Genomic DNA, 16,013 nt, shown 5'->3' with positions numbered 1-16,013 from the left:
GCAGATTCTCAAATACATATGAAATGGCTTGAGGCCTTAATAACCAACACAGTCTGGAAAAAGAACAAAGTTAGAGGACTTACACTTACCAACCTCAAAACTCACTGCAAAACTACAGTTAATCAAAACAGTTTGGTACTGGCCTAATATTAGACACACAGACCAATGGAGTAGAATGGAGAGCCCAGAAGGAAGCCCATACTTATATGCCCAACTGATTTTTAACAAGAGTGCCAAGACACTTCAATGGGGAAAGAATTTTCTCTTCAACAGATGGCATTGAGACAACTGGATTTCTATGTACAAAAGAATGAAGTTTGACCCCTACATCACACTATGTACAAAAATAAACTCAAAATGAATCAATGACAAAAATTTAAATGTGAACACCATAAAACTCTTAGAAGAAAATATACGGGTAAATCTTCATGACCTTCAGTTTGGCAGTGGCTTATTAGATATGACACCAAAAGCATGTACAATGAAAGAGAAAATAAATTGGACTTCATCAAAATTAAAAATTTCTGCACACCAAAGAACATTATCAAGAAAGTAAAAAGACAGCCTACAAAATGGGGAAAAGATTTGCAAATCATATAACTGGTATTTGTTATACAGAATATATAAAGAACTCCTACAACTCAATAATAGTCAACCTAATGCAAAAATGTGCAAAGAATTTGAGAAATATTTCTACAAAGAAGTACAAAGAAGAGATACTTGAAAAATGCTGAAAATCATTAGTTATTAGAGAAATGCAAATTAAAACTATAACGAGATTATCATTTTATACCTAGTAGGATGGTTACGCTTTTTAAAAGAGAATGAAAAATAAGTGTTGGCAAGGATGTGGAGAGGTTGGAACACTTATACATTACTGGTGGGAATGTAAAATGATGCAGCCACTGTAGAAAACAACTTGGCAGTTCCTCAAAAAGCTGAAACATATAATTACCATATGACCCAGCAATTTCACTTTTAATACCCCAAAGAATGGAAAACATGAACTTAAACAGAGACTTGTAAGCCAGTGTTCACTGCAGCATTATTTATGGTAGCCAAAAGGTAGAAACAAACCATGTGTTTCTCAACAAATGAATTGATAAACGAAACGTGACAGCTTGGCTGATATGCACACAATGGAATATACTCAGCCATAAAAAGGATTGGCATTGTAATGTATACTACAGTATGGATGAACTTTAAAAATATCATGCTAAAGAAAAGCAAGACAAAGAAGGACAAATATTGTGTGATTCCACATATATGAGGTATCTAGAATACGCAAATTCATAGAGACGTAAAGTAGAATAGAACTTACCAGGAATTTGGGGGATGGAGAGTGGGAGGGAGAAAAGCTATTGCTTGACAGAGTTTCTTTTTGGGGATGATGATAATGTTTTAGAAATAGATAGTCATGACAGTTGTTCAATGTTTTGAATGTAATTAATGCCACTGAATTACACAATTAAAAAATGGTGATCTGTTAAAAAATGTAAAAATGATTAGGGCTGTAATAACACTTATTGTGCTTTCACTCTGTTGAAAATATGGAAAATAGTTACAACTTTTACCATCCTTGTCTACTAATTGTGTCACCTGTGTCATTTCTGGTCCTGTTTCTATTGGTTGTTTTTTCTCTTCATTATGGATCATATTTTCCTGCTGCTTTGTATGCCTGGCAATTTTTCACTGGATGCCAGACATTATAAAATCCTGTCAGTCTTAAGTCAGTCAATGAGACACTTTCAATTCATATTGTTTATTATATTTAAAAATTATGAAAAAAATTTGTGGACCTATAGTAGGCATATCATTCATTAATTATTAACATTCATACTTTTTGCAACATTACTAAAAAGGAAAGAAAGAAAATTGATCCAAAAAGTGGACATTAAGTGAAATGTTTTGAGATCCCTAGTCACATTTCCCTCACACATGTGCAGGTCTGTGGTTGCAGAGTCCTGTGTCAAACACTTCTTTTTTTTTTTTTTTTTGACACGGAGTTTCGCTGTTGTTGCTCAGGCTGGAGTGCAGCAGCATGATGTTGGCTCACTGCAACCTCCACCTCCTGGGTTCAAGCAATTCTCCTGCCTCAGCCTCCTGAGTAGCTGGGATTACAGGCGCTTGCCACCACGCCCAGCTAATTTTTTGTATTTTTAGTAGAGATGGGTTTCACCATGTTAGCCAGGCTGGTCTCAAACTCCTGACCTCAGGTGATCCACCTGCCTTGGCCTTCCAAAGTGCTGGGATTACAGGCATGAGCCATCATGTTCGGCTGAGATGAAAGCTTTTAACAAGTCAGCCCACAGAATGATTCTTTTGGATACCAAAGCAACACCTACCTGTGCAATATTTTAGAGAATAAAGATGCCCCATTTTTGCTTGAAAGAGAATTAACAATTAATTTATTTTTTACTTTTATTTTAGTTTCCTGGGTATATGTGAAGGTTTGTTACATAGGTAAACTCACGTCACAGGGGTTTATTTACAAATTATTTCATCACCCAGTACCCAATAGTTATCTTTTCTACTCCTCTCCCTCTTACCACCCTTCACCCTCAAGCAGACCCTAGTGTCTGTTGTTTCCCTCTCTGTGTTCATAAGTTCTTACTATTTAGGTCCCACTTGTAAGTGAGAACATGCGGTATTTGGTTCTCTGTTCCTACGTTACTTTGCTGAGGATAGTAGCCTCTAGCACTATCCATGTTCCTGCAAAAGACATGATCTCGTTCTTTTTTATGGCAGTGTAGTATTTTGTGGTTTATATATACCAAATTTTCTTTATCCAGTTTGTCATTGATGGGCATTTAGGTTGATTCCATGTCTTTGCTATTGTGAATAGTGCTTCAGTCAACATTTGCATGCATGTGTCATTATGGTAGAATGATTTATATTCCTCTGGGTTTATATCCAGTAATGGGATTGCTGGGTCAAATGATAGTTCTGCTTTTGGCTTTTTGAGGAATCATCATACTGCTTTCCACAATAGTTGAACTAATTTACACTCCCACCGATAGTTTATAAGTGTTCCCTTTTCTCCGCAACCTTGCCAGCATCTGTTGTTTTTTGACGTTTTAATATTAATAATAGCCATTTCGACTGGTGAGATGATATCTCATTGTGGTTTTGATTTGCATTTCTCTGATCATCAGTGATATTGAGCTTTTTTTGTATAGGCTTGTTGGCTGCATATATGTCTTCTTTTGAAAAGTATCTCTTCATGTTCTTTGCCCACTTTTAAATGGAGTTGTTTGGTTTTATCTTGTAAATTTGTTTAGCTCCTTATAGATGCTGGATATTAGACCTTTGTCAGATGCATAGTTTGCAAACATTTTCTCCCATTCTGTAGGTTGTCTGTTTACTCTGTTGATAGTTTCTTTTGCTGTGCAGAAGCTCTTAAGTTTAATTAGATCCCAATTGTCCATTTTTGCCTTTGTTTGATTGCTTTTGATGACTTTGTCATGAAATCTTTGCCCTTTCCTATCTGCAGCATAGTATTGCCTAGGTTGTCTTCCAGGATTTTTATAGTTTTGGGTTTTACACTTGTCTTTGATCCATCTTGAGTTGGTTTTTGTATATGGTGTAAGGAAGGGGTCCAGCTTCACTCTTTTTTTTTTTTTTTTTTGAGATGGTGTCTCACTGTGTCGCAAGGCTGGAGTACAGTGGCACGATCTTGGCTCACTGCAACCTCTGACTCCCTGGTTCAGATGATTCTTTTGCCTCAGTCCCCCGAGTGGCTGGGATTACAGGCATGTGCCACCACGCCCAGCTAATTTTTGTATTTTTAGTAGACAGGGTGTTTTACCGCATTGGCCAGGATGGTCTCAAACTCCTGACCTCGTGATCTGCCCACCTTGGCCTCCCAAAGTGCTAGGATTGCAGACGTGAGCCACTGCTCTTGGCCCATCTTCAGTCTTCTTTAATGCCTATCAGAGAGTGAGAAGGTGGAGTCAAAGACTACTACTGGCTTCTGTTTTGTTTTACTTTTTTTTTTTTTTTTTTTTTGAGACGGAGTCTCACTCTGTCGCCCAGGCTGGAGTGCAGTGGCGTGATCTCTGCTCACTGCAAACTCTGCCTCCCGGGTTCACGCCATTCTCCCGCCTCAGCCTCCCGAGTAGCTGGGACTACAGGTGCCCGCCACCATGCCCGGCTAAGTTTTTGTATTTTTAGTAGAAACGGGGTTTCATCGTATTAGCCAGGATGGTCTCAATCTCCCGACCTCATGATCCACCTGCCTCAGCCTCCCAAAGTGCTGGGATTATAGGCGTGAGCCACCGCGCTGGCCCCTGTTTTTTCTTTAAAAATCCCATATTAGTTCTTATTATGCTTATTCTTTCACTTCATTAAACATATGGAAAATAGTTATTACAGCTTTTACTGTCCTTGTGTACTAATTTTGTCACCTGTGCCATTTCTGGGCCTGTTTCTATTGGTTGATTTTTCTCCTCACTGTGGGTCATATTTTCTGGCTTCTTTGTATGCCTGGCAATTTTTTATTGAGTGCCAGACATCATAAAATTTTCCTTGTTGGGTACTGGGTATTTCTAGTTTCTATAAACATTACTCATTTTGGCGTACAGTTTTGTTATGTAGACGTGTGTGTGTGTGTGTGTGTTTAATGTTTGCTTTTGTACTTTGTTGGAGAAGACTAGAACAATCTTTAGTCTAAAGATAATTTTTCCTCCATGCTGACTGAGTACTCTGCCTAATCCCTAATGTCTTACAAGGTTTTTCCACTGTGGATTGTGGGAAAACAAACTATTCCCTGCCTTGTGTGAGCTTTGTAAGTTCTTCCTCCTCCTTTCCAGTGGTTGTTTTCCTTGCCTCAGGTATTTTTCTCTCACAGATGTGCTGATTAGTCTTCAGGTGGAAACTAGAGGGGAACCTTCTGCAGCTTTCATGATTCTCACTTTCTGTGATGCTGTCCTCCTTATCCTCTGCCTTGGAGTTCCAGCTGTCTTGGCCTCCCCTTATTCTCAACTGTGTCTTCAAGACTCAGAGATTCCACCTGGGTCACCTCCTACCCCTCAATGCTGTGGCATGAAAACTCTCCAGGCAGTGAGGTGGGAAAATTTTAAGGGTCACCCTACTTTTTTCTTTTCTCTCAAATATTATTGTCCTTTATCTTACCCAGTTTCTAAAAACTCCTGTTGCATACATTTTGTCCAGTTTTTTAGTTGCTTGAGGTGGGAGAATACATTCAGTCCCTATTAGTCCATCATGCCCATGACTCGTTTTTCAGCTAAGATGAAAATTTCTGTCTGCCTTTTCACCCATTTTAGTGATATTTTTAGGAGCGTTGGCAGTTGAGACTTACTGTCAAGTGAGGTTAATCAAAATACTATATTTTTCTAGCTTTGTTTTTTTTGAATTGGTTAGGCCAAAAGAATAAGAATAAAGAATTCCAGTGTAGCTGGAGAATTTGACTCATGGGTGAGGCTTAAAAACACCAAATATGCGGCCAGGTGTGGTGGCTCACGCCTGCAATCCCAGCACTTTTGGAGGCCAAGGCAGGCAGATCACTTGAGGTCAGGAGTACAAGATCAGCCTGGCCAACATGGTGAAACCCCGTCTCTACTAAAAATACAAATAAATTAGCTGAGCGTGGTGGAGCACATCTGTGCTCACAGCAACTTGGGAGGCTGAGGCAAGAGAACAGCTTGAACTTGGGAGGTGGAGGTTGCAGTGAGCAGAGATTGTGCCACTGCACTCCAGCCTGGGTGACAGAGTGAGTCTTAAAAAGAAAAACTCAAATTTGCTTTGCTTTTCTAAATTATGTATTACCAGACCATGTTGCCAGGAGGGAATAATTGGCCACAAGAACTTTCAGATTGTCCACATCAAGGAGATATAGTAACTTGTTTAGATTAGTCACTAGGGAAGAGGTAAGGGGAATAATTGAATACATATTTAATAAATGTTTACGATGAGTTATTCAAGGGGAAAATATTGCTTCCAAGTTAAACAGAATTTTGTAATTGGGGAAGTTTGTCAAAAGTTAGGAGCAAAACATGCTTAAAAACTTTTAATAAACAAGCCTCAAATTATGAAATGTTAATGGGCATTTATTACAAACAGGCCAAGATTTAATAGAAGTTCTGCTATTTATTGTGTGTGACCTTAGGCAAAGAACGTGACCTCTCTTCCCTGCCAAGACGGAGTCTTGCTGTGTCGCCCAGGCTGGAGTGGAGTGGAGTGGAGTACAATGGCGCAATTTCAGCTCACTGCAACCTCCACCTCCTGGGTTCAAGCAATTCTCCTGCCTCAGCCTCCCGAGTGGCTGGGATTACAGGCATACACCACCACGCCTGGCTAATTTTTGAATTTTTAGTAGAGATGGGGTTTTACCCCGTTGGCCAGGCTGCTCTCGAACTCCTGACCTCAGGCAATCCATCCACCTCGGACTTCCAAAGTGCTGGGATTACAGGCATGAGCCACCATGCCTGGCCTTGTTCACACTTTCAAGTCTTCCTACCTTTGCTTATTCTTTTTATTTATTTAAAGTGGATTGCAGTGGCATGATCTCAGCTCACTGCAACCTTGACCAGGGAGTTCAAACTTTTCTTGTGCCTTGGCCTCCCAAGTAGCTGGGACTATAAGCATGTGCCACCATGCTTGGCTAATTTTTGTATTTTTAGTAGAAATGGGGTTTTGCCATGTTGACCAGGCTGGTCTTGAGCTCCTGACCTCAGGTGATCCACCCTCCTCAGCCTCCTCCCAAAGCCCTGGGATTATACACATGAGCCTCCACGCTTGGCCTGTTTTATTTCTGTTCTTTGTTCTTTGTTTTTCTTTTCCTTATGTCAGCCTCAGCCTCACTTCTACCAAACACTTCCCAATATACTGCGGAAGTAAACTTCTTTAGTGCTATATTTAACGACTATATGAATATGACTCTTTTCACCTTTCTCTCTGAAAGAATTTTGGGTTGGGTTGTTAGTTATGAGAAGACAGAAAAACATTTGACACCTTTCCAGGGTTCAGATCTTTGAAGGAATTTAAACATCTCAGGAAATAATGAAAAGGGATCAAATTCTTATAAGTCTAATGCTACACAGTTGTCTAATCTTATAATTCTGGTAGCTATTTACAGTTGAGACATTTTTTTCTACTGCTTTTTGACATACCCCTTCTCCTACTTCAGATCTCTCCTGGTCTTTGGGTTTTTATTGATTCGTCTATCCCACAGTGCCACTGTTCATCCATCCATGGCGCATCTTTCCTATTCTTTCTTCTTCCCTTCCTTCCCTCCCTCCCTCCCTCTCTTGAAATCTTTATTGAGGTTTTATTCCATGCCAGGTTGTTTCACCAGCTACTGTTAAGGAGGAAACTGACTTGAGCCACTACCATGAATGAACTTCCCACATTGTTATAATTAGATTAGGAAATCTAATCTCAACCTGACAAGGATTCTTGGTATTTTATTCCTCTCTTTTTTAAAAAAAATCTGTGCCACATTTTCCTTTTCCTTAACAGTTTGCTTATGCCTTTTTCTATTCCTGTCTCATATATTTATGAATTCTCCTGGATATGTCAGTATTTCAGTTGTCAAGAAGTCTCAGTCAAATTCCTTTCATTCATCAGGTATAGTCTGGGCATTTGAGGTTGAGTGGAGAACAAGATGAAGCCTCTGCCCTCATGAAATTTCCATTCTAGTGGGAGAGACAAATCTGTGAAGAAACAACTAAAATTCTTTCTAATACAGTGTTTTCTGACATAAACAATATGAAGTGTGGGGGTGTGCTGCCACTTTAACTAGTGTGATTGGATAAGGCCTTTCTGTGTAGGTGACATTAAAACTGAGGCCTAAATAAAGAAGAGAAGGTAGACAGGTGAAGATCTATGGGAAGAACATTTTGGGCAACAGGAGCAACAAGTTTAGAGGCCCTGATTCAGAAGCAGCATGTTATGTTTTAGGGCAAGAAAAATGGCTAATGTGGCTAGAGTAGAATGAAGAAGTACAGTGGCTGAACACGTAACTTCTAACCCCTGCTAAGGTGGCTGGGTGTTGTATTAACTTCCTGGGCTGCTTTAATGAATGATCACAAACTGTATGTCTGGAAACAACAGAAATCTATTATCTCGCAGTTCTGGAGGCTAGAAATTTAGCATCAGTGTGTATCTGTAGGGCTATGTTCCCTCTGCGGGCTCTAGGGAAGAATCCTTTTTTTCTCCTAGCCTCTGGTGTCTCCCAGTGATCCTTGGTGTTCTTGGCTTGTAGATGCATCATTCCAGTCTCTTCTTTAGTTTTCACATGGCTTCCACAGCAGCCATTGGATTTATAGCCCATCCTAATTCTGTATGACCTTAATTTGGTTACATCTGCAAAGACCCTATATCCAAATTATGTCATTGTGTTAACTTCTCCACAGAAACAGAACCACAGCAGAAGATAACAGAACCAATAGAGAATGATTTATTTTGAGAAATTGGCTCACAGTTTCGGAGGCTGACAAGTCCCAAGATCTATAATCAGCAAGCCAGAGACCCAAGAGAACCAATAGTATAATTCTAGTCTCAAGACTGGCAGGTTTGAAACTCGTGAAGAGCTGATGTTTTTATTGTGCCTGAAGGCACAATAAAAAATTGATGTCCCGGGTCAAAGCCAGGCAAGAGGAATTCTCTCTTATCTGGGAGAGAGTCAGCCTTTTGTTCTTTTCAGACCTTCAACTGATTGGATAAGGTTCACCCACTTTAGGAGGACAACCCAGTTTACTCAGCATATCAATTTAAATGTTCAACTCATCTAAAAACATCATCACAGAAACACCCAGAATCATGTGTGACCAAATATCTGGGCACCCCATGGCCCAGTGAAGTTGAAACATAAAATTGACCATCACAATCACACTCTGGGGTTCCTGGTAGACGTAAACAGGGAGACATTGCCCAATCCATGACAGGTTATTATCTTAAAAACCATTGGAATATGTTATAAGGATTGGAATTGTAGTTCTCACTTTAAAATGTTTATTTTGCCTTTGATATGAGGAACTGTCCATGAAGATGAGAGCAAGAATGAAATCAGAGGTAGAAGCCAGAAGGCTGAGATGAGAGTTGGTGACAACCTGAAGTGGGCATAACAGAAGGTTGAATCATTGATGTTGGAAGTGACGTAGCATTTTCTTTTTTTTTTAATTTTTTTATTTTTTTTTATTTTTTATTTTTTTAATTTATTTATTATTATTATACTGTAAGTTGTAGGGTACATGTGCATAATGTGCAGGTTTGTTACATATGTATACTTGTGCCTTCTTGGTGTGCTGCACCCATCAACTCGTCATTTACATCAGGTATAACTCCCAATGCACTCCCTCCCCCCTCCCCTCTCCCCATGATAGGCCCCGGTGTGTGATGTTCCCCTTCCTGAGTCCAAGTGATCTCATTGTTCAGTGACGTAGCATTTTCACACCTGATGCTTTTATCAAGTTGTTACTCCATTTTTACTTGATTTCTTCCAACAACTATATGCTTATTTCTCATTCAAATATATTTTGTGTGTGGTTTTTTTGTTTTTGTTTAGTTTTGGTTTGGGTTGGCTATTAGTAATCTTATTTCCAAGGCACGTTTCTTTGGATTAAGATTTCAGGTTTTTAAAACACTACTGGAAGATCTGTGAATGAGCTTGTTTTGTGACCTTTGCAAGAAACTTACTTGTTCATATAATTCCTGGCATGGTCCTTCTCCTTTTTACTCCCAAGAGAGAAAAGCATAACATGAAGGTAGGTAGCCAGGGATGTTGAACACAATTAGTGATTTGGAAGAATTTTAAAATATTCAATTTAAATTAGCCCTAGGGTCAGAACACATTCTCACCTAGGGGTGGAGTACACATGTGTCCTGTCTGTACTCAGGGAGCTGTAATAGTAGCCATGGCCTCTCTGTGTGGATTTATAATGAATGGAGCACATCTATTTTAGATGGATAATCAATTTTGAAATCCCTTGTTGTAAGTATGCTGTTAAAACAGAAATGTTAACTTCATGAGTTTAATGAGTAGCTTCGATGATAGCTTAGTGACAGAGATGGAAGGAAAGGCAAGCGGGGGGAAGTGAGAAGAGAACAAGTGTTTAATGAATATCTACTTGCAGACTTGAATGTCAGCAGCAACATTCTCCCTCCTGGAAAATGTCTTTCAACTGCGCATCCCATTACGTTCCTGCAGCTCATGGTAGCATGAAGATTGAAACAAAGAGTGTGCTTCTAAGAAAGCTCTCCTTTACAATATAATGAGATGGAGGTGGGTAATTTGTGGAGATCGCTGGAGCAGTGGTCAAATATGAAAAAAAAAAAAAATCCAGCAGAATGAAAAGACCATGTTAAACAGGAGATGGCTTATAATGAGCCCGGAAATTGCATATTAGATAGCCAGCTGGCCAGCATTTCCTCATATCCCTGTCTTCTCATGCAAACTGCTGAAATGTTCTCCTACTCTATTTTCTCAACCTCTTAATAGTTCTCATTTCTACCTACTGCATTGAAAATATGAATGAAATGGCAACTCTACCACTTGAAGAAATAAGAATGAAGCCCTTTTCAGCAGAAGTATTTGCCTAAACATGGATGGATAATATTATTTCAAATGCTTTTGAAACCAAGGAAACTTCTGTTTCTTTCTTTAAAAAATCCTCTTAATTTTCAAGTCACAATTTGACTCACAGCCTTTTCAGTATTCTGTGGCCTCTTTTGCTATATAGTTTGGACAGACTTTGCTTGAAGTCTCCAAGCAGGAAAAATGGAAGCCCTCCCTTATTGGAAATTAACAGGGAGACTTGGCACAGTTCCTCATGCCTGTAATCCCAACACTTGGGAAGCTGACACAAGAGGCTCACTTGAGGCCAGAAGTTTGAGACCAGCCTGGGCAACATAGTGAGACCCTAACTCTAGGAAAAAAAAAGTAACTGGGCATGGTAGTGCATGCCTGTACTCCCAGCTACTCAAGAGGCTGAGGCAGGAGGATCACTTGAGCCCAGGAGCTTGAGGTTGCAGTGAGTCATGATCTTGATTATTAAAGAAGAGTTTTGTCAAATTGTTCAATAGTTAGGGTATTAGCACCTGTCTTCTTTCCTGGTTCTTTACCTTTTGGTGACTGTCTCTTCTTTGATGACTGTGTCTTCTAAAATGAGAGAGCAGTACCAATCCCTAAATATACATCTGTAAGTGAATAACTTACAGCACATTTCTAACAATATTACAGCTGTTTCTAAACATTCCTTTGTTTTGTTTTTAGCATGATCTGTTGTTGCCTGTGTTTGTGTAATTTCTGTCTTGGAAAATTATTGAAGCCACCAAATATTTGCAGCTATATTTAGATATAGACTTAGATTAGAAATATATGACAGAGACTCTTTTCTGGGCCTTTTTGATAGTAAGACCTCAGGGATATATGATAGTTGTTTTGAGCCTCAGCCAAACTGTGACTTCCCTGTGGCTGGTAGCTTCTGTTATCTATGCTTTGATGGTGGGGTCCTGTTGGTGACCAGGCGTAATTTCTCACTGAATACAAGGCCGTAGTCAGAATCTTGGGGTTGTAGGACTAGACAAGCGGAAATCTTTTTATTAAATAGATGTCACTCCTGTTGAAATTCTCCAGCTACGACTGAAGGGAGTTGGCAAGTAGCCAAGAAAAATGTGGTGGAAAGGGTGTAAGAGGGGAGGAAATGTCAATGCCATGGACATTTGGCAAAGTCGATCAGAAGAGGGCTTTTCTACACATGTGCTTTCTGCCAGATCCTGAAATCAAAACTGAATGCCATGCATCTTTTCCCTAAAAAAAAAGAAAAAGAAGAGTACACTGGGTTTTCACATGTGAATGGCTCCTGATACAAGAATCTGTATGCTTTCTAGCAAATGCTGAAACAAATTCCAGCGGACCTTTATGTATATGGGGATCTTGCGTCTGTGTTCCCTCGTGTGTCTGTGTTTGTGCCCGTGTCTGGGGAAGGGGGGTTATAAGGCAGGGTGCTTAAATGCTTTGTTGCATTATGTTAATTCCTCGGCAGTGCAATCAAATTCATGTTGTAATTAAAGCTGTCAGTTGGAAGGCAAGCCAATCGCCACGAAAACACAGCATAACAAATGAAGTGAAATGATTCTGCGTGTAGCTATACAATGCTTCGCCAGGCATGAAATTAAATAAGTAATTTGATGTTGACATCAGAAATTGAAATGATACCCACTGTTCCCTCATTCAGTCAGACCTGCATAAACAATAGCCAGAACAAATATGCACAACAAAGCCCTCTTCTCCACCCAGCTCCCTGAGTAATGTACAATATATATGCAAAATGAGCATAACAGAGCTTTCCGAGACCTGAAGGATGTAATTTTCTTTGGTATACAATAAGATGATATGTATGTGGGGGTAGGGAAGTGGGTTTGGTGGGAGTACTTCTCTTTCTGGGATAAAATACATTTGCAGGAAGGGAAAGAAATGAAATAAACAAATCCCGTGGTCTCTCTGAGTAATTCATCCTAAAATGAGTTTACTTCCCAGGGGTATGGCTCCAAGCTAGTAGAGACCTAACTTGACTTTTGCTTTCTTCTGCTGCTGCATGGAGGGCTGTGGGTGCTGGAAACAGGTGCTGCTGTCATATGGCTAGTCACTGGTATGATAAATTGTCTCCATGACTACTGTGGATCTCCCTCCATACATTTACGGGATTAAGAATGCAGCAGGATTTTAAAAAACTGAGTCCAGTGAGCAAGATCACACATCTATGGTGCTTCATTCCCCTGAGTTTGTGTGAAACACTGAGATGAAGAAAGTTTTGCTTTGGGAGCTGCATTTAGGAATGCCCTGAAGCATACTCTTCTTGTTTGATGTAGATATAGTTGCAGTACCATATTTCCTCCTCAAAGAGCTTATCATCAAGAAGAATCACATCTCCTGTAGTTTTATAGATGTCAAATTCTCCTGAGCCATTTTTCTTATACATAATCCATCCATTCATTTATTTATACATTCATTCAACAAGTCCTTATTAAATGCATCCTGTGTGCAAGTCATTGTGTGAAACTCTAAGAAGCAATGATGAATAGGCCAGATGGTTACTGCTATCTGAAGTTTCCAAAGTAGGGGGCAGGACATGTAGGCAGAAGAGCTAGCAGTGAACAGAGTAACTGTTGAATCAGGGCAGAGGTCATTTTGCTCCTGGGAAGGTGAAACACCCAACCCAAGCTCATCAGGGAAGAGGCCTGTCTGGTGCAGGGATGTTTAGCTGAGACCTGCAAATCTATTCCGCATTTGCTTCATCTTCATTTCAAGCTTAATCACAAAGAGGAAGAGGATGCTAAAAATGAAATAATTTATAAGGAGAGGTTTTAGGAGAAAAAGCAAACAAAAATGAGAATCTCAGGCAAGTTTAAAATATGTTTTTGTTTTTTGTTTTTTGGCTTCTTTTCCCAAACAAGTGATGCCCTGCATTCCTTTCAGAATGAACATTTTTAAGTTCCCTGTGTGTCAGAACTATGACAGCCTAAACTGGTAATTCTTGTGACTTAAACCCTTCAGAAAAATGGTGCTTTTCACTGCTCCTCTTGGCCCACACATTCTTTGCATTTTAGTCTACTAATTACGTTTACAAAATGTCTCATTTTTGAAAAGCACCGTGTGTGTACTAACTGGTGCCTTTAGGGAATAAACTGGCAAGTAGGTCATACACTGGAAAAGTCATCCAAACCCACTGGGCTTTTTATTTTCAAGTCAGTCTGGGCTTTTGCCTCTTGCCTGCCCCTTTGCGGCCACAAAACTGAGTAGCTTGAGACCAGGGCATTGAATGTCAGCAAGTCAGGGAGGCAAGCTGATGCGTGTCTGTTTAGTCTCAGTGCAGGGCGAAATGCCATCATTAATTCATTACCCAGCTGCCTGTCAAATAAATTGGCAATTACATCCACCGCAGAGGCTTGGAATTCAGTAAATAGCACGTTAGCATCTCTGAGTTGTTGAGAGATGTAAAGGGGAAAATTAAGCAACACGGTGTTTGTATCAGTAGCAGATGACAAGGGGCAGCATACACTGGTGATGTGATGTAGTGATGAAAAGCCTGCAAAGGGCTGGTAATGAGCTGTGTGGATTGGAACGTGTTAAAAACCATTGCTGATTTTCCACTTTTGTCTTTATGCTTTATTGCAGAGTTCAGCTCCTTCCAGCTTGGGAACAGGCTACTTCGTAAGTCTATCTCAACTTCCACATATGTGCCTTGCGTTGCCATTGATTTCCTTCTATAATGAATGCTCATTGGGATATGGAAAAAAATCTGAGAATTTATCTCTCAGTCCTGAAGAGCAGACTGATTTCCATTCTTTATTAGGAATTGTTTTACTTTTAGAAGACATAGCCTGCTGGGCCCTAGGGATCATAAGTAAGTCCAAGGTATATACCTGGTTCCTAACACCCAGGACATTAGCTCCTTACCTGGCCACGTAAGGAGATACAGGGAACCCTGATTAGCTCGTGCCACCATTTCTCCACAATTACTTTTTTAGTAAGAAGTGTCATGTGGGGGTTGGAATTCAGATTATGCATTGAGATACTGATTTCTTGAAGAATATCTCTTCATATAAAGTGAGTTGCCTTTTTTTGGTGGGGAGGACGGGGAATGGAGATAGTATTTTTTAATGAATATTTTCCCTCACAGTCTGGGTAGCTTGCCTTTAGGTTTTTCTTTCAGCAATAATTAAACTAATATACTTATTTTTGCTAAAATGCAAAGTTTATTTCTGAATCTTATTCTCTGTCCTTCAGGAAAGATGGCACTGGGGTGCCCTTCAGGGATTATCACAATATTGTAATAATCGTGAATCTAAAATTCATTCTCAAACAGCAGTTGTCACTTCATTATATTTATTTATAGTGAAATTATCCTTTCTGGATTTAGTGATCCTTTTCAAGATACAAATAAAAAAGAGTGACAAATAAGCATTATTTGTACAATAGGATAACATGTCAATGTAGAAGTCTGTTGTGATACTTAAAGGAACCTAATTGGTGTTCTAAGAGATGAATACTGATACAGTCATGCCTCAGCATTTTCTGAGAAAATAGTGAAATCAAGAAAATCAAATAAAGTGGAAAATAATTAATTCACTTTAGTTGCTTTTAACTTTTGTCTCCAATGCTAATTACTCTGGTTTTCTTCTGCTCACATATTTCTCTCAATACATTTACATTAAATGTATGGAAACGAGCATCATTTCATTAATAAATGAGTATTTTCCAAGCTTAGCAAAAGTGGCATTTTCTAGATGTTGACTTTTTTTTTGGTCTTTATCTATAATAGGAGAAAAAGTATAAGGATGATTTGGACCTGCTTAATACAGTTAGCACACTTACCCTTGCTCCTACTTATTGTGGCTGAATATTCATACTAACAGAAACAAGCAGGATACATTCAGTATCCTGCTTCAGCAGTCGAAATAACAGACGTAGCCCCATCTGGCATCTCTTCACACCAGGCTGGATGTGGGTTGAGATGCTGGAAGTAAAATCTGGAGACTGCGATATCTATTCTCCATCCAAAAGCTAAAGCCTCCCCCTTTGCTTTCTTCAGCAGAAAGAAGGCCAAAGCCACTAACTGCCTTAGTCCTCGATCATTTCTATACTGAACATTCTATGCCTTAGTCCTTGATCACTTCTATACTGAACATTCTAGTGTTTTTTTTTATTGTCAGTAGGATCCCCCTGAAAGAAGAAAGTCATTTCTCGAAACATTGAGATTTTCATTATGCTTTTTGCAGTTATTTTTCTCTCTAGTTCCAAGAATGGTTTTTTTTTTTATTCTCTAATAATATATTCTTATGATTAAAGAGTCTTTAATTACAAGTCTATTAATAAAATGACTTTTACAGCACATTGGATGAGTATAAAGGTTTTTTCTTATTTTGGTGAAATTGCTGGTAGACTTACTTTGCTTACATAAAAATCTGTCATCTTACTAGCTTACATGGAGAAGATATATACCAGATGTATATTCAGCTTTCAACTATGACAAAAATGCCCTGCTAGGATG

At 39.3% G+C, this 16,013-nt stretch overlaps 1 protein-coding gene across 3 annotated transcripts in view; it reads left to right on the top strand.

The window, feature by feature from the left end:
- Positions 1 to 16,013, top strand: part of AUTS2 (AUTS2, activator of transcription and developmental regulator) — a 1,213,344-nt gene that overhangs the window by 535,925 nt on the left and 661,406 nt on the right. For all 3 annotated transcript variants that reach the window (XM_025378773.1, XM_025378772.1, XM_025378774.1), the window contains exon 4: positions 14,138 to 14,173. In XM_025378773.1, the coding sequence (XP_025234558.1) occupies positions 14,138 to 14,173 (36 nt within the window). The remainder of the gene's footprint in view (positions 1 to 14,137; positions 14,174 to 16,013) is intronic.

This window comes from Theropithecus gelada, chromosome 3, assembly GCF_003255815.1.
Source record: "Theropithecus gelada isolate Dixy chromosome 3, Tgel_1.0, whole genome shotgun sequence".
NCBI classification, from domain to species: domain Eukaryota; kingdom Metazoa; phylum Chordata; class Mammalia; order Primates; family Cercopithecidae; genus Theropithecus; species Theropithecus gelada.
This window is presented reverse-complemented; position numbering and strand designations above follow the sequence as displayed.